We start from the raw sequence: 22,618 nt of genomic DNA on the forward strand, positions 1-22,618 counted from the left end.
TATCTTTTCTTTGTTTTTGTTTGGTGGCCTAGCCTGCATAGCTTCGTCCTGTTCTGAATGAGTTAATACTGGCAATAGGCTCTTCACCGAACCTTCCCTGACTGTCAGGACCACGGCCTTGAGCATGAGTTAGCTACCATAAAATTTGTAGCCCAGGTCCTGTACAGATACCTCTGTAAAGCAGATACCTACAGGACACTGGGTTTGATGTTACGGTTGGGAACAGTAAAGGGGAGAGTGAGGAAATGTCTCTGGCATTTTAACCACTCCCCCACCCCTTTCCCCTGAGTGCTAACTGTTGTTTTAATTTAGTTCCCATGATGCTCCACTTTGACTATACCCAGTACTTTCCTCCCAGTGTCAGAATACCTGAAGATCTTTAAAGAAGTGAGAGCCATTGTGGGGCACAGAGGTATGATGGAGAGATCCTGACTGCTTGGATATCTCCTCTCACTGTTGGCTCGTATTGTTCTCACTGACTCAAGAAGGACTCGTTTATCTCCAGTTTTGGGGTTTTGTTTTGTTTCTTTGATTGTGAGATCCTCTGTGGCACACCCTGTCATTGGCCCAGTACAGTGAGGTGTTGTTGTCGGTCTTTTGTGGTTTTTTTTGTAAATGGGCTCTTCAAAAATATATTTGTTAAATACCAGATTTTTAAGAGGGGCGTGTCACTTGGGTAGGGTGGTCACAGATCATCCATGCTCCCTACATCTAGGCGGTGACTTCCTCCCTGTGCAGAGCAAAGGGCATGTTCCGAGGCTGTGCTTTCCCCCTTCGTGAGTTGAATTGGAAGGTGTTACCTAGTGGTTAGCCACAGCACCCTTCTATTGTGATGATTGCATCTTACCAAGTTCCTTTTCATTGACTCTGGGCCTGCCGCTCACTGCCTAGGGTGCTTTGAGTGATCTCACGCAATCTTCACAGCCCTACAGGACAGACAGGGTACTTGCAGTTGACAGGTCCTCACTCTCCGTCTCTCTGAGAAACCAGCACAGAACCCATTTTGAAGGCACTGGCATTTTAAAGGTGGTCTCTGCCAGAGCTTTGTTCTGAGCGTGAGGACCACCCTCCAGCCCTTCCAGAAATCCGGTCCTGTGGTCAATGGACTCTTTCTTGTCCTATCACCTGTACTTTAGTCTGATGATTTTCATGTGGTCTTTGAGAGGGTACTTACTTGCTATCCCAGTCTGGGTGCAAAAGTTTCAGAGGATTTAGAGGATGAGTGCGAAAGGGCCAAGGGAGGTGTTCTCTCCATCCCAGACATAGGAAGAATGTGCTATGGGGAGAAAGGACCTTGGAGTCCGAGGCTAGAGAGACACACAGGTGTTGACAAGAAGTCCTTTGTTGTAAGGGGCCCAGGTATTGACAGGTGCTGTGGGGCAGCAGACAGACCCTGTCTTGTGCATATTTGACCATGGTGTTCCTCCTCACTTGGGAACAGATCAACCCTGAGAGAAAATTGGTCATGCAGTTTCTACTTGTTATGTAGTCAAGGTCATGGCCTAATAGGACTTCTATCCCCCTCTTAAAGTCAGCTAGCATCTAAAGCTTTCATTTGTTGTCCCCTCTCTCCAACTCCTACTCCACCACACTGCTGGAGAGAGTTGTCTGGATGGGAAAACCCCAACTGGCTGAGAAGAGGATGATGCAGGAGTACGTACCAGCAGCAGTCAGTGAGCTCAGGCTCCATGAACGGTTATCTGTAACAAGAGCATCTAGGGTGAAGAAGGAGAGTTAGTAAGTCCCACACCTGTCTTACTCTTACCAAATGCTGTTATCGTCCTTTCCTGTGGCTGGAGAGACAAAGAAGGTTTTCCCTCTTTCTCCACTAGTTTTGCTTGGGGTTGGTGACAGAACCACCGTGCCCCCCGCCACCTCTTTCCTAATCATGACAGTGATGATGACCCAGCACAGCTCCTAAACATACCATGGGTTAGGCCTGTGCAAAGCCTCCTCGTGTGCTCTCAGAGAAAAGGCTTGATTCAGGAGAAGCACACACAACTTTGGCCTCCAGGTTTTCCTGCACCTGTGTGGCTCTCAAGTGTCAGCTCCGCCATGAATTAACAGAAGAAGCTCTTATGTTGCTCCATACCCAGGTCTGTTTCTACTGAGAAATAACCTTGTACCAGGGTCCCCTAACTCAGTGGAGATGGCAGCTAGTTTTCCTGCCCACCTGCCCACCTCCAGCCCTGTCTACCTCAAAGGTGGCCATCATACCTGCCCACTGCTCATAGAAATCCTTAAAGCAGGTTCAATCTTGTGACTACCGGGTCACGGTCATCCCTCCTCATGAGATATATGACCCATCTTGAGAGCAACTTGCATTCGTTCATGTTGTCAAGGCCCTGTCTTTCCAATCAAGTTGGAAACTTCCAGGAGGCAGCCTCTGCCATTTTGCTTTCTCCCAGGTCACTCCCACCCATCCCTGTCTTGTGTGTTTTTCCCTCTTCACGTGTCTTTCCTTCCTCTAAAGTGGGAGCTGATGCCTTTTACTCCTTCTCAACCATTCTTGACAGAAGATTCTCCTAGGACTCTTTCCTTAAAGGATCTTACTTCCATGAGCTGTGGCCACAGGCTTGGACCAAACAGCCCTTGGCTCTTATATACCTAGCCTCGCCACCATTCCTGGTTGCTGACTCTGAGAGACCGTTTCTTATTTCAGACCTTCTGTAACTTATACCTCAACCGTTTCCATGTGCAAGATGGTAGCTAGGTCTTCTAAGCAACTAGCCAGCCCCCTTTCTTGGAAAGAGTTATGGTTTTACAGGAAGCTGTAAGCCAAGAGACTCGAGCTGCTCTTTTGGGATCTTCTAGGACAGCCGTGTTTTTCTTCCCTGACATGCCATGGAGAAGTAACACTTCTTGGTGATGCCTTTGCCGTCCTTCGCTGTGGCAGGAAGCTGCTCTTCCTGTGTTTTATGCCTTTTCTGTCTATTAAAAGAGACTGAACGGGGAGCTAAAAGGAAACATGGGAAGAGAGCTAACTGCTCAGTGGTCCCTGAACTCGGGAGGCGCTGGTGGGCAGTGCTGGAACCTGCCTTTTCTTTCTATGCAATTCCTCTTCCTTGATGTTAATGCAACTTGTGCCCTTCCTAGACGTAATAAAAGAAAATGAAGACACGTTCTGAAATGAAACTTGACTCTAATCCATTCATCATCTAATACCGGCCTCTTTATCTTCTCTGCTACCTAATCTGGTTAAATGTCCCTGTTGTAGGATTTTAGTGAAAATCCCCCATTGGGAATAGGGTTTTTTGCAATTGGATTACTCTCAGTAAATGGCCCAGTAGTTCGCTTGTTTCAGCTTAATTTTTTTTCCCCCTTTGTGATCTTGCTGGTCTGAGTTATAGCCCAGCACTCGGGGGAGGGGGACGGAGCACTCGGGGGAGGGGAGAGAGGCCAGGGTTTGTGGAAGGCCCGGGGAGAAGGCAGTGGAGAATGTTTGAGATGTTTTTACTTTCTTTGTTTTCTGCTCTGCCCCAATACAACAAGCACGTGCACTTCATCGGCCAGAACTGCCCATTTCTCAAATGTGTCCTGTGTATTGGCTCAATTCATCATTGTCCAGTTAATTTATGAGTTCTCCTTGACAGCCCCCTGATGAACATGCAGGTGCTGGCTGGGTCAGAGCTTTCTGGTCAAGTTCAGTCTCCCGTTCCAAGGGGGTGGGGCTTTTCATCCAGGTTGAGTGTGAGCGGTCACCTGCTTGCTGCGTCTGAGAGCCCGTGGAACTAGCAGGGTGGGTAGGGAGGCTAGGGTGGGATTCCAATCGTACTGTGTACTGTGTGCGTAGCTCTCTCTAGTAGGCCTAAGAGATGAAAGCCTCAGCTCTGTACCCACGTGCTGATGGGAAAGAGCAGCATCTTGGGTTCCAATGGTGGTGCAGAGGTGCTCAGAGGTGGGCCTGAAACAGACCAGCGTGGAGAGCCAACTGCCTCCCACTTTTAAATGGATTAGTGAGGTGGGGAATTGGCAGAGTTGAGGGCATCTTGTGGCACCAAGCTGGGAGGGTGTTGTAGGGGACGCAGGCCCTTGCTCTGAAGCTCTGGGCTATGGAGACCCAGCTCACCGCATATCCCTTTGTTCTCCCTCTCTCACAGTCGAACAAAGTGCCGGTGGTGCAGCACCCCCACCATGTCCACCCACTCACACCTCTCATCACGTACAGCAATGAACACTTCACCCCGGGAAATCCACCTCCGCACTTACCAGCTGACGTAGACCCCAAAACAGGTAAGTTGGGGAACTGAAGACCTCTGGAAGGAGCCTGGGGCTGGGCGTGATTCTCACCTGGGGGCTGATGGGTCAGGAAGCTCTTAGTGGGACTAGAGCCTGGTGCGTGTGCTGGGCTATGTCTCCTTTCTCCTTGGAGAGATTCACAGGGGTAAGGTTTATGTCAGCACCTTTGGAAATGGCTGCTTGGGGAGCCTGGTTTTGAGTACCTTCCTAAGCAAACTAGATAGTAATGGGATTACAGCATGGTTTAGAAGGGGTCCAGCCACTTGGAAGTGACTACGGTGCATTCTTAAGGGACCACATCACCCAGGGTCTCTGCTCCTTGCAGACCACTTTGCTTCTTTTCTTCTTCTGTTCTGACATCTCGGATGACTATTGTAAGCCCATTTTACAGATGTACAAACCGAAGCCTAGGAAGGTTTCCTCAATTCATCCAGCAGTGAATTGAGCAGAGGCTGCTCACTGTATTCAGCCTCTACACCCGTCAGGAAGAGCAGGTCTAGCTTATAGCTCCCCCTACATAAGGTTCTAGTATTGCAGGCAGGCTCTACCCACACAGCCCCTCCGAGCCCTCTGTGTGGATGCTGGATGCAGCCTGGCAGTTTGACTGGCTGGAGGAGGCGGCCAAGCCTGCCTGAGGCTCCGCCAAGCACAAGGCTACACTTGCAGCAGGCAGCATTTCATTTGAATAATGGTAGACCAGGGAATAGCTTTTAAATGGTTATCGTAAACCATATGATTAACGTCTAAGGAGTGTTTATTTTCCTCTGCGAACATTCTTTCAAGTGTGCAAATGGCTCGGTGTAAGGGTCCAAGCCCCGCTAATCTGTTTGCTTTCTGTAATAGAGAGAAAGCAATGTCTGCGTCGAAATGTCACCCGGGGAGACTTAATTTACAGATTAAAAGCTTCCTGAATGAATTTCTTGAAAAATGAGATAGTTTTCATCCCTGTCCTGTCCCTTCGATCATGGGTTAGTTCTGACGCACTGAGTCCATTTTGCCTCCCCGTTGGATTGGGCGGCTGGGCAGAGTCATTGCTCTCCAGCTAAATTGCTCTCAGGACTCCACTTCCTGAGGACGGATGGCCAGATGTGCGTCCTGTGCAGATAGGAAGTGAGCTGTGGTGTATGCTTTCAGCATATACTTCTGCAGGCCTCGGGGAGGCTCACGGCCCCTCCGGCCCATGGAATACACAGTCAGCAAGTGAGGCCAGTACCCACACTTGCCTCTGTCCTCCACAGGGTCCAGAGCTGAGCCCACCAAGCCCCCAGCTTCTTCTGTCAGTTCAGTTCTGACTCCTGGGGGAAAGACACCAACTGGCACTTGGTGGTTTCTGCAGTCTCTCTTCATGGGAGAATTGGCCCTCTTGAGGAGTTGGGTCTTTCAAAAGAAATCAGGTCACACCTCTCTGAGTCATAACAAAGTGAGTTTCTAGGCTGCCTGTAATCCCAGCACTTAGGAGGCTAAGACAAGAAGGCTGTGAGTTCAAAATCAGTGTGGCCGTGCAGTTGGATTCCTGTCTCAAAACATTAAATTTAATTAATTATTTAAGCCTTACAAATCGGAAGTATAGCTCTCACACAGGCAAGCCATCCGAAACAAAGGGTAACAGATCCAGTTCTGAAGCAAAAGGAGTTTATAATTATGAGCAACTCACCCGAAGCACACCTGTCTTTTTATTTTAGATTTTTTTTGACTTGAAGTTATCGCTTTAGTCATATGAGGCAAAAAATACCCAAGATGGCGTCTCCTTGGTCTCAATCAGTCAATCACCTCAGCCCATCTAGAATGAGCTAACTCACCGTGCAAACAGAGCTGTAGGAAAAAAGAGAAGAAGGCTGGGACAGTCCTCACCCCCAGAGCTGGGACTGGCCTCCAGCTGGGATTTGAGAAGAGACAGCCCCTTTCTTTATAAGCTCCTTGCTCCCCCTCCCTCCACAGTCCCTCTTCCTCCTACCTAAAACTCACCGCTTCTTCTCGCAGGAATTCCACGGCCTCCGCACCCTCCAGATATCTCTCCATATTACCCGCTGTCGCCCGGCACCGTAGGACAAATCCCCCATCCGCTAGGATGGTTAGTACCACAGTAAGCAGTTCCAGTTTTTAATTCCCTTTTTGTTTCTTGCATGAGCATGCTTATATGTTTGCATGTGCATGCGTGTATGTGTGTGTGTGTGTGTGTGTATGCGCGTACATGCATGAGTGTGTTCACACGTGCACATGGCTGAGGGACAGCTGATAGGACAACACAGGGAAGATACTGTTGAGGTATCCTGTGGGTTTGCAGAAGGGTTCCGCCATTTCAATGAGTGGCATTGAAAAGGCTCAGTGGTAACTGTTACTGGGAACCCATCGTCCCCAAAGATGTCCAAAAGCTACTCTGGGAACTACAGAAGCCTAGCATGACTCTTTTGGCAGTGGCAACCCAAACTGGGCTTGTGTTGTCGGGTTGAGCTCTCTCTTTTAGATGCTGCCTCTGTGGCAGCAAGGGAGTGGGGAGAGGAGTCTGGCGGTGAAGTCATCTAAGGATAGGACTGAAGGGATCTCAGTTACCACTCAACCTTCACCCCCAAGGCTGGTAGCAACAGTGGAAGGAAGCTCAAGTCATCTTCCCAGCATCTCTGGGATTCTTTGCATGGCTAATGCTTCAGCCAGCTATGGGAACCCTGAGGGACAAGTGGACCCCTCCCTGAAATTTTCGGGGACTGGGCTGCATGAACGCTGACCCTGGTCCCTGGCAGTGCTCAGATAATTTGACCACAACTTGCAACTTTAAAAGTATGGTGTGTTTAGAAATCAGAGCAGAAAGGCCCTTCGTGTCGGCAAGTCTACCTTGTACTGCATGTGCGTGAGCACGCACGTGATGTTGGACACTGGTATGTTTCTGATGCATCTATTTCTCCATTTTTATCAGTGACCTCTAGCATTAGAAAGCACAGGGCAATGTTGGGTGCTTGAAAAAGCAAACCCTGTCAAATTTGGGACTGAGGGAAGGCAGACTTTTATAGCCTTAAAGACAGTAAAGTTTAGGAATAGGGTCCCCTTCCCAGTCTTTTTCTCTAGTGGAACAGATCCTGTGCTGTGTGCGCTTCCTTGTTTATCTGAAAACAACAGGTTGTGTTACGCAATAGCTACACTAAGTGGCGTGTGGTTTCGGTTTCTTTGTCTTATTTTTGTTTGGTGAGGTAGACAGGAGGGTTGGACCTACCTCTTCTCCACCGGAAGGGACCAAGCGAGCAGCTATACTTCAGTCATCCCTTGCTGCTGATGCGGGGGGGGGGGGGGGGGGGGGGAGGGGTTGAGGGGAGGGATACTGAAGGCGAGATAAAAAGGAATAGCCAACTCCGACAAGCCTCTGTCAGGGAAAGTTGTGTGTCTTTCATGAGGATGCAATTCTGCATGTTGCTGTATTTTTTAATTATTGTAATGAGGTGTGATTGTCTATTGGTTACCCACAATTCTTCTTGGGGACTCTCCCCCCCCAGAAACTCTTGTCAACACTTGTTAATTTGACAAAAGGCTACAAATTAAGCTCTGTTAATTTAATGTTTTCTCACCGAGATCTAAATACCGAAAGAGGCCCAAAGCGCAAGTGAAGTCCTTTGATTCGCTGTCCTTTATTTTGGTATAAATTTACATTCATTATTGTCTTCCTTTGGATGTGGAGCCCTCAATTAGTGTGATGGCTCCATTAAAGCACGCGAGCCGTCGCCTTTAATTATTACAACAAAACACCTAGTCTCAGCTTGGGGAGAGGGTCTCTATTGACATAAGCAGAGGTTATAAAATTTAATTAGCCATTCCTATCAGATTTATGGCATTCAAATTGTTCTGTGTTTCTTCCCTTTGATCCTGCCTGTACAATCCCCAAGATTTTTGTTCCGATCAAATGAGGATAAAGCTCACTGTACGGAGAGAACGTCCCCCTCTTCTTCCTTCCCTTACGCCCACCCCCCAGCCCTCATTTCTAGTCTCTCAACTTTTTTACACCCCCCCCCCTTTTTTTGTAGGCAAGGTCAGCCTGTGTACCCAATCACGACAGGAGGATTCAGACACCCCTACCCCACAGCGCTGACAGTCAACGCGTCTATGTCTAGGTGAGTTGCAGTGACCTCTCATGAGGTCCTCGAGGCAGCCATCGGGTCATCCAGTGCCCATGGACACGTGTGGTTACATACCACTGTTCATTAGACTTCCCTCCTAGAAAAGCCCAAAGAGTTGCCTTGACTTTTCAACGTAAATAACAGCGATCTAAGATTTCAGGAGTCTATCCACGGAGCAGCACAGTATCACAAGTTAAGAAGGCAGGGGTGGGGCTGGGAGAGGTTTGGCAGTTAAGAACACGTGATGCTCATGAAGCTGGGTTCCGTTTCCAGCACTCACATGGCAATTCACAACCATTTGTAATTCCAGCTACAGGGGATCCAGTGCCCTCTTCTGGCCTCTGCTAGCATGTAGCACACATACCTGCAAGCACATATACTCACACACAGAAAAATAAATAACTCTCTAAAGATAACATCAGACATCGGGGAGAACACCTAGAATAGCGTCACTTTTGAAATCATCATTTCTCTGTCGTCCTCTGCTGGGTAAGGAAGGAAGAAGTGAAGATTATGTAATAATTATTATTCAGAGAAATTGAGGAAACACTGGTGGGTGTTTTTTTACCATTTCAGATACTGGTTCAGAGTCAGATATAATAAGCTATACTCTGGCCCCTCAGAGCAATGATATCCAGTAGAAACTTGATGGGAGCTACACTGTATCTTGTATTTTCCACTACTTTTACATTTTCTCTCCCTCCCTCATTCACATATCAAATCACCATAAGAAGGTCACCCTCCCTTCCCCCATTATAAAATGTTTTCAGTGACACATTGTATCTGCCATTGGCCTGCACCATGTTGCTAAGTCTTTGAAAGTTGTAAAGAAACTCTGTCTGCATCCACTCCTACGGACTCATACTTAAACATATATACACTGTCTATATGTATCCCAGGACTCATTTTCCTCTCTCTAATTAATTCTGGCTAATTTTTCAGTGACTGCCAGTTTATTTACAAGCTGGTTGGCAGCCGTACATTTAAGTAGTCACTAATTGCCCCTAATGATAGTTTTAGTTTCTGTTCATCCGATTTTCCGTTGAGTTAATTAAATCGGTGGAGGTTTAGACTTTCCTGATGGGCTGAAGCAACCGATCCATTTTGATGATGCCACATGATTCAATTAGCACGCAGTACACGGCAAGGATGCTGTCCCCCAGCCTCTGTCTCCGTGGTTTGTGGCCAACACAGGGAGCCAAAATGAGAGAAGGGCCTGAAAAGGTGGCCTGGCATGCTTTCTTTCCTGCTTGCAGGAAAGCAACTTTTGTCGAGGGGACCGGCCCCCACTGAGAGGAGCATGGGGCAGCGTGGCTGAGTTTATAGTGAACGAATGACTATGGTGCAGCTTGAAAGACCCATTCCCCGCGTGGGATAGATCATCTAAATCTCAGAATCCATGCCCGTAGGAGTTAGGTAGGAAAATGATTTTCTGCAGCCTCTTGGCTGGAGAAAGTAGAAAGGTTATACTCATTAAATAATGTCGTCACAGTCCCTGTAAAGTGTAGGAGCGAACGGGGAACCTCCTGGGAGGAGAGGAGAGCGGGGTTGCTTATGATCCCAGCTCCATCCCAGCGTTTACAATGCAGCTCCGATTCTTCGTCCTGCTTGTTTGTTCCGAGTATCCGGGGGTTGAAAGCGGCAAGGTAATCGTAGGATGGGGATTGGGGGTTAAGCTCATTGATTGAATTATCATTAGGAGGCTAGCTGGTGATTTATAGGTTGCAGAGGGTGGAGGGAAAAGAGGGGGTGGCGGGGAGAAAGGTTAGGGGCTGGCAGTACGGGGTGGGGTGGGGGGAGGTGGCCGATTCCCCAGGTAGGCCAAACGAAAGGTAGCTAGTTAGAAAGCATATACAGCAAATTAAATACATTATTGCGGTAATGGGGCGACAGAAGTATAGGTCTATTATACGTATGGCAGTTATAGCAAATGCAGGCAGCTTGCCCTGTTCCAGAACACCCTTTGATATTATTCTATTCAGCAGCAGGGCCAGGACTTCTCAGAATTAAGTGATGGATCATTATACTTTAAACACCATGGAGAAGCCTAGATTGGCAATTAAACAGCTCTTGCTGACACTCACTTGTGCCACCCTGTGACCCCCTTTAGATTGAGATGTTGGAGCTCGGGGCCCTCAGCCTGCTAAATTGGGCAAGGCTCTTCTCCTGACGAGAGCAGGCCCTGAAATCCGCCGGCTTCAAAGGGAGCGAGATCATGTATAAACCATAATGTAGGTGCACCGTGGCTCACAAAAAATAAGGCAGGAAGAGATGAAATGTTACAAGTGCGAGAGGGGGTGGGGGGGAGACGAGAGAATAATGACGACCCGTGCGCGACTCAAAGCAGGACGGCTGCACGGGAAAATGCATCCCACAGCCTGTGCATAAAATCAAGGCCGGCAGATGACGTGCCGCTCGCAGAAACGTGTCAACAGTGAGGCAAAGTGAGAGTGAGCTCGAGAGAGGCCCCTGAGACAGCCAGAAACAAAAATTAGTTGTCCTTAACAAGTTAAGGGTCATCATTATATTCTGGCTTCCAGCCATAAAAGCAGACGGGGGTATGTAATGAGCTGCTTGGAATTTTTTTTGAGGGTGTTTCATGAGGCAGCTGTCTGCAGAAAGGGGGTTCGTGGGTGAAGGTGCACGCGTCTTGTGTGAAGATGTGTACACAGTCTCTCAGCTGTTGTGTCTTTTTCACGTGTGCCAGCGTGTGTGGAGGTCAAGGTGCACTCCTCATGGTGGCACCCAGATCTGTGCCAACCCCAAAGTGTCCCTGATCTTGTTGCCTGCCTCGTGTTTGCATGTACACGGAGATCACAGGGTCCCACACTAGGTTTCTGTCCTTCTCTCCCTCATGTGTGTGTACATGTAGTCTCATACTGCGGGAAAAGGACATATGTATTGGAGACCTTCGAAGTAAGCCCCTCTCTGCCTGCCCTTCACTCAAGGGTTTCCAAGAACTTGTCTTCTTAACTGGCTTTTGCTCTGTGGCCTGGGAGCAGTAGGAGGAACTGATGTGGCTTCAGAGCTCAAGGGCTTGCTTCTCCCTTTCTCAGTTTTTAGGGGCAGGGGTGTTGGTTCTCTCTCTCTCTCTCTCTCTCTCTCTCTCTGCCTGTCTCTCTGTCTCTGTCTCTGTCTCTCTGTCTCTGTCTCTCTGTCTCTGTCTCTGTCTCTCTGTCTCTGTCTCTCTGTCTCTCTGTCTGTCTCTCTCTCTCTCTCTCTCTCTCTCTCTCTCTCTCTCTCTCTCTCTCTCTTTGCCCCAATCTCTCTGATTCCTATTAAATGGTATAATTGTTTCCAAACTCCAGTTCTGCCTTAAGTTTGCAAAGGTGACTAGAGGGTGGAGTTTCCGAGGCAGGTGTCTACAGCGGCTCTAGGGACCCTGGGAAGATCAGCGTTCGCTGTGGGTATATTTGTCTCTGTTAAGATACACTGAGCCTTTTCATTCTTCAAGTTTTTTGAAATACCTTTTCAAAGGAACAGTTTTACATTATTTGTTTCTATGATCCACTTACAGAGGAACTTTGTAAACAAAAACCAGAGCCCTGTGAAATACTCACTGTGGCGAAGGGATGAAGCTTTCCTGAGACCCCTCTCCCAGCACTGACTTTCTCAAGAGCAGGATGCGGGTCCATGCTGGTCCCTGGGTGGTGGTTGTCCTCTTCTGGTTTGGCCTTATTAGAAAAGTAGCCATTGCTTCAACCCAGCTTCGCTTTACCTCACATCAGCAATCTGTCCTTCTCCCGCTTTGCCCTGTTTTTGTATGCACTGTGTGCTACTCTAGTTGAGAAGCTCTCTTCCTACCATAGAAACCAAACTTCATTTCATGACATTTGGCAGCCATCTGTCCTGGGTAGCTGATAGTCTGCAGATGTAACAGTGGAGCTTAAGAGTAGCTTTTGTGTCCTGGCAAAACTGTGTGTTGGGAAATGTCTGTTCAAGGACTGAAGTGTGTTCTGGGGAACCTTCCCAGAAGTAAGTGCTGTTAGAGGAGCTTCTCACTCCTGACTGTTTTGCCTAGGATTACAACTTTTATTATTTATAAGGCTTTTGAATGATGCCCTGATAACCTATTAGGCAAGAGTAAGAATTTTACTTATTGGAGAAAGGGCATGTGAATCAGAATTCAGTGCTTTTGAGTGTGTGTGTGTGTGTGTGTGTGTGTGTGTGTGTGTGTGTGTGTGTGCGCTCACACTCCATTTTTCTAAGGAATGAATACACACATATTCAAAATATCCACAATTTAAGATGAGAGTCGCACAGGACTCCCTAGCAGAATATTTCTCTCTCTGCTTCACCCTCTCATTCTGCTCTCAAATGGTGGGTCCAGCAATAAAGGAGAAAAATAAAAATTGGATTGCACTCTGTCACCAGAGTGAGACCCAATGAGGCATTCAGAGCATCATCAAGACATGCATGCACACTTCAACCCCATTACTATTTTATTTAGCTGTCAATATACAACGAAAGATGTCACCTGTTCTTCTAGAGCTGATCAGGACTCAGCACATCACCCTCTTAGATACTGCAGATTATGCTTCAAAAACCAAATGGATGTGCGATTCCCGCTGGTAGTCCATACCTACTTTTCTACCCAAGTACATCAGTTGAATTCGTCTTTTGCTAAAGATGTTAAAAATCGTAATGTCTCGTGTCAGTAGCAATAATGGAGGGGAGGATTGGCTTTAATGACATTATGAGAATCATTATGTTTAATTTATCACTAATTAATGCTGACAGGTTTCATATGTCTTGGGTTGCTTTCATGTGAACATTACTGCGCTTTTATTTTTTTTTTAAATTGTGTGTACACATCCCTCCTCATTCATTCATTTTGATTCTGACGATTTACACAGCTTTCTGTCTTCTAGGTTCCCTCCCCACATGGTCCCTCCCCATCACACTCTGCACACGACCGGAATCCCCCACCCGGCCATTGTCACACCGACAGTCAAGCAGGAGTCCTCACAGAGTGACGTCGGCTCACTCCATAGCTCGTGAGTGTCACCACGTTGTTGTTTCAAGGTCGGTGTGGCCTTTGTGATGATAAGCTACCATGGCGGCTGCTGCTTGGTGGCTTTCTGGCCAGCATCTCCTGTTTTGATCCTAGTGTGTATCTGGTCCATATGGGCCTCTGTCTTCCCAATAAAGGAGGGAAGGTCTCTAGCGGGTCTCTCTAATTGTCACACTGCTGCCTCACACAGAGATCTCCATGGTGCGTGCTCAAATGGAGTGGGGGTGGCAGTCACTCTTTGCTAACCCCAGAATAGGACACTGGGAGCTTGGCTCTGTGAGTAGGACAGGAACCCCCCACGAAGTTGGGTCCACCACGCTGAGAAAGCGCCTGTTTGGGACTCGAGAGGAAGTGATTTCAGAATGTCTCCGAAGCCCTGCTTCCTCTTCCAACTATTAGTGCCTGGTCTTGGGGGTGGGGTGGGGGGGGTCTGAAAGTGAAAATGAACTTTTTATTTGAAACTGATGCCAGGCCTGGGGAGGAAGGAGGAAGGAGCGTGGGCTCTGCTTTGGGGGAGGTTGACTCCGTGGTTGTTCATTGGATGGTATGTGCCCATCTCCTTTTGCCTCTGAACAGAAAGCATCAGGACTCCAAGAAGGAAGAAGAGAAGAAAAAGCCCCACATAAAGAAGCCCCTTAATGCATTCATGTTGTATATGAAGGAGATGAGAGCGAAGGTGGTGGCTGAGTGCACATTGAAAGAGAGTGCAGCCATCAACCAGATCCTCGGGCGCAGGGTAGGTGGTCCCACCATAGAGAATGGCCCAGAAGCATTACGTCAGGGGTTCCCGTCCACCTCCTTCCCTAGAGCATTTCTGCCCAACCCTGCCACTTTGAATCCTGGTGTGGTTTCCGTTTGTCAAGCCCTTGGAACGGCATTTGGGATAGCCACATCCCTAACCTTTCCTGTCACCAATACAGCAACGGACGGGAGGGCATAGAGGACAGACATGCTTTCTTTGAGGACCTCTGCTAGTGCGAGGACCCAGCAAGCTGTCTGTATCCGCACATTGCACCATGTCTGGATGGACTTGTGCCCCCCCCCGCCCCCGCCCCCAAAGCATCGAGTCTCATTTATCGCCACAGTGTAGATTGTGACGTTTCTGTGTCTTTCTTTTTCCTGTTCCATGTTCCCCGCAGTGGCACGCCCTGTCCAGGGAAGAACAGGCAAAGTACTACGAGCTAGCCCGGAAGGAACGACAGCTTCACATGCAGCTGTACCCTGGCTGGTCTGCACGGGATAACTATGTACGTGGACTGCTTTTTTGGAGAACTCAGTCTTTGTGGATAATACTGTGTGTCTGCAAGGACCCAGAGGATGGCTTACTGCCTGCTTGAACCAGGCCTTGAGATCATCCATTCTGTTCACTACTGGAACCTGTCCCTGACCCCTATTTGAGGAGCTTGGCAGAGACTGATTTGGGGTGTCTGTACCTCTTTGCCTACCCCTTAGAAAAAGTGGAGCTCTGGAGTGTATCCTAAAGGACTTAGAGTCCAGATTAAGCCATTAGTGCCATCAGTGGTCCTCCTTCATAAAGACCACACTACTCGCAGGAGCTGTTTTACTCCTCACTCCCTCCTCACAGGTCTTCAGTAGGGTCTGCAACCATGGGGAGGAAAACCAAACACACATCTACCGCCAGGCTATCCTAGGAGTTGGGAGCCTATTTCATCCTGAGAAAGGCATGATGGGAATATCCCTAAAAGCAGCCAGCAGAAGTCATCTTTTGGTAGGGAAGGTGAAAGGACTCTGGGCTCCACGGAGGTAGAAAAGAGTGTGTATCTCATGACACATGTGTCACGTGCTTTTGGCCTCTGTTGCTTGATCTTCTGTCTTGACTCTTAGGCATCATCTTAACACGTCTGTTGTTTTCACTTCTTGCGTCGACGTCGTACAACAACTGTGCTCTTCTCTGGAGCCCTCTGTTACTCCTCACCAAACATTCCTGATCCTGCATTTTGCCCAGCAGGTCTGAGTTGAGGCCTGGGCAGAAATCACCTCTCACTTTGTCTCTTTTTTGCATCATAGTTGGTTTCAAAAAATGTCTCTTCCCGTCCACTCTGATGTTAAATCAAACCTGGCTTGCAGTCAGCACAGGCTCCCCTCCTCTTCCCTCTCTGGAAGGTGACAGAGCCGGGAGAATGTTTGCCTGTTGGTGTCGTGGGGAAGGAGGATGGACTCCATCCCATTGGCCTCATCTGTGGAAGGGCTAACTCTTTCAGCTCCCTTCACTCTTTTCCTCGCACCTGCAAAGCAGGGGCTGGCTCTCCATGTAGACAGGAGACTGGGCTGGGCTTTGTTGTCATGCCTCCTACCCATGATCCTCTAGGTCTCTATTCCTGGACAGCACTTCTGCTCCTGAGAGAGCAGCCCCTGGCATTAGCAGATCAGCATCATGAGCTGTTAGCGATGCGGGAGCTTTGTGCTTATTTTTGTGTGTGCACTGCTAGAACGGCTTTCTTCTGGGATTGAAGGGAAGAGATGAGCAATAGAACCTTCCCATGGACTGTGCCCCCCCCCCCCACATTTCATCGCAGGTTGTAGCCTCAGCCGCAGACAGCTTCCTGTACACGTGCAGCTGTATCAGCTGTCGTTCTGACTTCTAATCGTTTTTGGAGGTCAACTCTAGCTTTGGCTTATTACGGACCAACCCTCGAATCATGGTATGGGTATCTCAGAGCAGGATTCAGCTTCTCTATGGCTACCACATCCCAAGGCATCCTAGGCTTCCCTGTCTTCAGAGGGCCTTCACATAAAAAGTGCCCAGTTTGTGAACCATGTGCTATTCACACTAGGGGCTGGGTAGATGGCACTCCCTGGGCTTGTGCAGCATGAACTCTCCCAAAGAAACAGGCAGACTTGGTGGCAATGCCAGAAGCATCCACGTTGGACTTGCAGGGACTTGACTGTCCAAGGCCCTCTTGATGTGCTTTCTAGATGTTTCAGAAGGTTTCTGTGGCACTTGCCCTAACTTCCCCTCACCGCTGCACTGGGAGATAGCTAGACAATAGGAGCCACAGAGGTGGTGGGATGGATGGTTTAGAGGTGATTCGGATGTGGGACTGCAGGAACTTGATCTCGTCACACACGTGTAGGAATTCGTGTTTGCTCCCTCCTCCCATGCTCCGGGGAATGCGGTGGGGTGAAGAATCTCACAGCTGCAGCCTCTGAGAGTTTGGTTGTGGTGAGAACCAGTTGACATTCCTCTTTCACCAACTTGACTATGGAGGTTCCGCAGACAGCAGAGGCTACGGTGAAGCCCAGGAGGTCCTTCTGGGAAACCTATCCTGAGTCAGCCCTTCTTGGCTTTCCAGCCAAGTGGGGGTTGGCGCCTTTCTGTCACCACCTTAGGAAAGCGCACTGGAGCGAAACCCACTCTGGCTGCCCAGACTTGGCCTGTCCTTCTAAGGAGAAGCTAGCTGGGTACCATAGTAACAACTAGTTGACCCAGCTTCGCAGTAGAGCACTCCTTCTTCCTTCCTGTCTTGATGGCTGCATATGCCCGTTTCTTTTCTTTCTCTCATCCATCTCTTACCCTTTCTCTTTCTTTCGTTATATTTAAAGAGGAAGTAGCCTCCTCTTACATACTCGTGTCCTCGTCCCATTAAAACCCCATCCCTGTCTACTTGGAGTTGATAGTCTGCACAGTGCTTTGCTCAACCATGGCCATGTCCTCACTCCAGGAGTCAGGGCACAGCAGAGAATTCTGAAGGGGGACCCTGAGATGGCCCTGGAGTGTGTCTGGGAATGATACAGACACCCTCCAGCTATACCATTTCTCTTGAGTCTTTTTCCTGGCTCCTATGTCAGCTGTTGTCAAGCCTGGCTGTCCACTCTGAGGTAGCTGTGTGGCCTTTCCTCCCATTGTTTTCCCTTTGCTTGACAAGAAACACAAAGGATCTGGTGTATAGCTGCACACAGGGCCACATACACTCAGATGGCCGTGAAGCCCTCTCTGAATACTTGGACTCACCCAAGCCTGACGCGGTTGTTACAGATGCATCCTGGTCCTTCTCTCTTTGGTGATGATGTCACTGTCCCTGGAAAACCTTTCAGCCAAGGTGGCAACATTTAGATATTCTCAATCATACAGGTCTGTAAGGCTGCAGTTGCCTCATATGGGCTGGAGAGCCTCCCTGCTGCCCTGCATTGGGGCCGGTATGCCCCAGATCCTTGTTCATTCACTTGATGGGGTCAGGCTAATGGTCAGGTAATGACTTAAGGCAGTCTCTTCATCCTTGAGTTATCAAAGAACGGCTTCTGTGGAGAGCCACAGACAGTTCTTAGGAGAAGGCACGGCCCACAGCTGAGGGCAATGCTTTGAGACCACTGCCTCCCCCTCGCCTTAGCTGTGGCATCTCAGGAACGTTCCCTAGCCTTCTCTGTACCTGTTTCCTTTTCTGTGCCATTGGAGCGATGACGACACGCATGTTGTGTAGAGCTGTTGCCACTTGGGTCATGCCTGGCTCCTTCTATGTACTTGACAAACGCTGGTCACTGTTACTGTTAGGAGTGGCTGTTACCATAAGAAGCTAGACTTAAAATATTCCATAATCTTAACATTTGCCAGGAGCTAGCCATTCTCCCAGCATGGCAGCGTGGGTTATACAGATGCTCCCTCATTTGCCATGGATGGACTTACAACTCTTCAGCCTCATGGTGGTGTGGAAGCACATCCCTACAAACCATTCCGCCTTCCACATTTAAGAAAGTTTGCGGTCCGCGGCACAAGCCACTCAACGCTTTGTAATGAGGCAGGCTCCATGGTAGATGTCTTTGCGCAGCTGTAGGCCACTGGTGTGTGTTTAAAGCAGGCTGGGCTAAGCTGTGATGTTCCAAGCGATGGGCATAATACATGCATTTGTGGATTGATGTGCTTGTTGGAGTATAATTAGAGGAATATATATCGGACATAAGAGAATGAGGGATCACTTCCCTTTGCTTACGCAATGTCCGCCCTGTGGTTTTGAACTTACCTATTGGTTGTCTTCTGAAAACCCTGCCACCGCCCTCCCCTCCCCCATCCCTGTTCCCCATCCCCACTCGGTACCCTATTTTTTATTGTTGTTAAAAAGAAGGATCACACCCCATTTCAAAGAGAAACCACTGTGTCAGGGGCACTTTGCCCTTCCTAGTGAGAGACTGTGGGACAGATGGGGCAGGTAAAAGGCTTCCAGATTTCTCTATGCCCTTGAAAGGATACTCATTCTGCTTCCTGCTGCGGCTCTCTGTTCCTCCCTGAACCTTCTTCCTTGCCTCCTTCTCTTTCCCTTTATGGAATCAGATCCTCTGGGTCAGGTTGAAGATGGATGAAGGCCATGAGGTCTTTCCATATCTACCTGCTGGGTCCCTTTTTCTCCCAAGAAATGTGCGTCCCCACCCCCATCTGCCCAGCTTCCCCCACCTAGGGTTAGAGTAGACAGACTTGGGAGAGAAGGAGCAGGGGTCCCCTCTTCTGCCCCTCCCCCCGTGTGAGCCCAGAGCTCTCGAGCCTCCTTGTCTGTTTCTTGGCCTAATCTCTTGCATTTCGTCTGTCCATCCAGGGAAAGAAGAAGAAGAGAAAAAGAGACAAGCAGCCGGGGGAGACCAATGGTGAGTGAGAAGAGTCAGGGTGGTGGAGGTTGGAGGACCACTCTTATATCAGGCTTCCGTCTGGGGGAGGCAGGAGAAATCCAAGGCCAGGACATTGTGGGGAACCCATCTTAGGGAGCCTTTTTTGTTTATGCGTTTTAATTAATTGCTTCACGACTGCCCTTTTAAAGCGAGTAGCATCTATTGTTGCTTGAAAAGCCCGTTGTAATCCTAGCGGAATGTGTTTTTAAATAACTGCCAAGCCTGTGACTAGAGGGCCAGTGTCAGGCACGCCTCCGCCGGGCTTTAGACAGCCTGCTTCTCCTGTGTGTCTGAGAAGGGATGAGGAGGCTAGGGGGCCAGGAGGGGCGTGTGTGAGTGTTGGGTTTTAACTGGGCTGTTCCTGGATGTTTCAATGCATGCCTTTACAGTGGTAAATCGCACCCATTTTAAATTAAGGAGGTTTGTCATTCAGTAGGAAGAATCTAGAAATACTGCATAGGCAATCAAGGTCCCTTGGAGAAGACCAGGCTTTTACAAACAAACAAAAAACTTTTGAAGACTTTGTGTAATTTGTTCTTTTTTTTCAGAACACAGCGAATGTTTCCTAAATCCTTGCCTTTCGCTTCCTCCGATCACAGGTGCTAATGTCCTTTGAGTCCTTAAAATAGTTTGATAAACTGTTTTTTTTTTCATTTTTCTTGCCATTTATAGTCTTATTAACATTAAACACATATGACATTTGAACATCCTTTAAAACGATCATCTACACGGTTGCATTACGTTTCAGTAGATTTTTTTTCCAGTTGCTTTTGTTGGTTTTATTTATTTATTTATTTATTTATTTTTACTTTAAACTTCTGTCTCATTTTATCTATTTTTCCCGTAACAGTTGTTTATGCAGCATTAAACAGTGGTTTAGAGCTGAAGTAACTGTGCAAATTGAATATGCAGTATTTCTTTAAAAGAGACTGGTAAAGAACAAAAAAAAAAAAAAAAAAAAAAAAAAAAAGAACGAACTCAGTAATAAACCTCCTTAATCTAATGGCATTTTTTTTCTGTTGCCCCACTAAGTTTTCTCATGCCAGCATGCAATCACAGTATGATTCTTTTTTTCTTTGCTTTTTATTTATTTGTTTTTGTTTGTTTGTTCTTCCTTTTGCTTTTTGGCTTTTATCATCTGCAAATCTGCTAGCAGTTTACTGACCATGCCTGCTTCCAAGCCTGCTAGAAGCTCCTAACATTTAACAGCTCATGGCCTGTTTACCCTCTCCTCTCTCTTAATATTAATGAAAATAGATTTTAAAAAAAAAAGACATCCCAAAAGCTGCACTATCCCAATACCCACAACCTTTTTCTTTCTTTCTTTCTTTCTTTCTGTTTTGCTTCATTTCGTTCTGTGTTTATTTGTAGTTTTTTTGTTTGTTTGTTTCTTTTCAAAACTGTGGTACTCAGAAGAAAAAGCATGTTATGAATTTAACCTTCCCTCCGCTTCATTTTTCTTCTTTGAGAAAAAGAAAATTAAGAGGAAAAAAAGCAGAACTAAAAAAAAAATTAAATAAATAAAAAGAGGAAAAAAAACTAATAATTGAAAGAGCAAGTTCTTGGCTATTACCGTCCCTTGGGCGGCTGGAACCGGATCTGACAGTCCTTGATAAGGGATACTGCAGCTTTATTTGCAACAGCTAATTGCACAAGTTTAATAAGTGTGATTTATTATTTTTTTACTTTTCTTTTTAATTAAAGAACGTTTAAAAGAAAAAGAAAAAAAGAAAAGAAAGTCGATATTTTGCTATTAGTAACCCGGTCATTGATTTATTCCCTTTTTTATTTTTATTTTTTCTTGTTTGTATCTCTCTCCCCCCCTCCCTTCCCCTTCTCTTGGCCTTCCCCCTCTCTCCTCTCTCCTCTCTCTCCCTGCCTCCTCCTCCTCCTCCTCCTCCTCCTCCTCCTCCTCCTCCTCCTCCTCCTCCTCCTCCTCCTCCTCCTCCTCTTCTGCTCGCTCCTTTCTTGAACTCATTCAGACCTGAGCGCTCCTAAGAAATGCCGAGCGCGCTTTGGCCTTGATCAACAGAATAACTGGTGCGGCCCCTGCAGGTGTGTATAGTCTCCCAGATTCGCTGTGCTGGTCTGCAGCTGTCTCTTCCGTTCCTTCCCCCTCTGGCCTGTTGCTTTGTAGCTTTATGTGTGGATCATAGGAAATACCAGGGAGCGGGGACCCTGCCAGTGTGTGGGCTCCACGAGGGATGTGCTTGTCTGCCAGCTGCCGCTAGCCAGAATGCCACTGTAAAACAGTGTGTGCCTCCTCAGGGCCGAGACTCAGACTCCAGCGTGCCCTCGACCAGGGAATGTTGCCTGCCAACCCCCTGCCTTGTGATAGCTCAGGATGTGGTCATCCTGGCCTAGGTAGAAGCCAATGACATCACCTCCACACCCCCTCTTCTCTCTCTCTCTCTCTCCTTTTGTTTATTTTTCATTGTTTTTGGTTTCTGGTTGTTTTCCTTTGTGTGTATGTGTGTGCGTGTGTGTTTTATTGTTTTATTTGATTTATTATTATTTTTTGTTTTTTGTTGTTTTTTTTTGTTTTTTGTTTTTTGTTTTTTTTTTTTTGGTTTGGCTCATAGAAGCCCCTTCCTTTCAAACCCTTGATGAGGGACGATTGTCAAGTAGAGCCGAGATGATGCAGAAGACAATTAGTGGAGGTCTCACATCCAATTAAACACGACCCACCATTGTGTTGTATTTTTTTTTGTGTTTACCTTATGCTAACAGATGCAAATACTCCAAAGAAGTGTCGGGCACTGTTCGGGCTTGACCGACAGACTTTATGGTGCAAACCCTGCAGGTACATGACCATTCTGAGGCCTTGGGAGCAATCAGAGCCTTCTATCCTTCTGCTGCCTTAGCGGGTCGATTTATTTTGCCCCCGTTCACATCTACTTCCCCTACCGGCATCAATAACTAATAAACTCTCATTCTTCAGATTTTTCTTGCTAATTTCATATCGTGTCCTTCCTTCCTCTTTCCTCCCTGTTCTTGTAAAGAACATGTCCCTGGTGGCAAGGGCTGACTACCATGACCTTAACACGTGAAGACAGGTACTGAGGCTTTTCTTCTGAAAGCCAGCATCCTGAAACTGGCTGGCCCAGTGAATGACTGGCTGTCCTGCATACTGAGCAGAAAGCCACTGTGTCATCTCCCTCTCCATGCTCCACCCCCACCCCACCCCCACCCCACCCCCACCCCCACCCCACCCCATCCCACCCCAGGTGCAAAAGAGTCAGAAGTTGAACTTGGCAGTGAGCATTCCCATGCACTCTTTTAAAAAAAGATGCTGGGATAAGTGCACTGGGGCAGGCTGCTTTTAAAAAAAAAAAAATCAAAAACAACAAAGTAACAACAATGGAAAAAGCAGAAACAAAGTAACAACAGTGGAAAAAAAGAAGCTGTTTTGCGCTTAGAGCCCACTTAACTGTGTGGAGGAGCTTGTTAGCTGACATTGTTTTACAGTGCTGAGAAAGTAGCGTGGCATTGAATGGCGTGCACCAGCTAACAGTCTGTGAGCAGCGACGGCAGTCAGATACTGTGGTGTTGCCAGGTCTGCAGAGCAAAACAGTCAAGTGTTCCTGCAAGACTATGTGCAAGCTTAGTGTGGGTCCCCACAGGCATCAGACCAGTCCAGAAGAGTCCAGAT

At 47.7% G+C, this 22,618-nt stretch overlaps 1 protein-coding gene across 50 annotated transcripts in view; it reads left to right on the forward strand.

Moving 5' to 3' along the window:
• Tcf7l2 (transcription factor 7 like 2) overlaps window positions 1-22,618 on the forward strand; it is a 192,996-nt gene that overhangs the window by 164,325 nt on the left and 6,053 nt on the right. For 2 of the 50 annotated variants that reach the window (XM_087588622.1, XM_087588679.1), the window contains 10 exons: window positions 4,101-4,233; window positions 6,220-6,322; window positions 8,247-8,333; window positions 13,196-13,336; window positions 13,930-14,089; window positions 14,493-14,600; window positions 18,897-18,945; window positions 19,515-19,565; window positions 20,949-21,021; window positions 21,697-21,769. In XM_087588622.1, the coding sequence (XP_087444748.1) occupies window positions 4,101-4,233; window positions 6,220-6,322; window positions 8,247-8,333; window positions 13,196-13,336; window positions 13,930-14,089; window positions 14,493-14,600; window positions 18,897-18,945; window positions 19,515-19,565; window positions 20,949-21,021; window positions 21,697-21,739 (948 nt within the window). In that variant the 3' untranslated portion in view covers window positions 21,740-21,769. 50 annotated transcript variants of the gene reach the window in all.

The sequence above is a fragment of the Rattus norvegicus genome, chromosome 1 (assembly GCF_021556685.1).
Source record: "Rattus norvegicus strain SHRSP/BbbUtx chromosome 1, alternate assembly SHRSP_T2T, whole genome shotgun sequence".
In the NCBI taxonomy this organism is placed as follows: domain Eukaryota; kingdom Metazoa; phylum Chordata; class Mammalia; order Rodentia; family Muridae; genus Rattus; species Rattus norvegicus.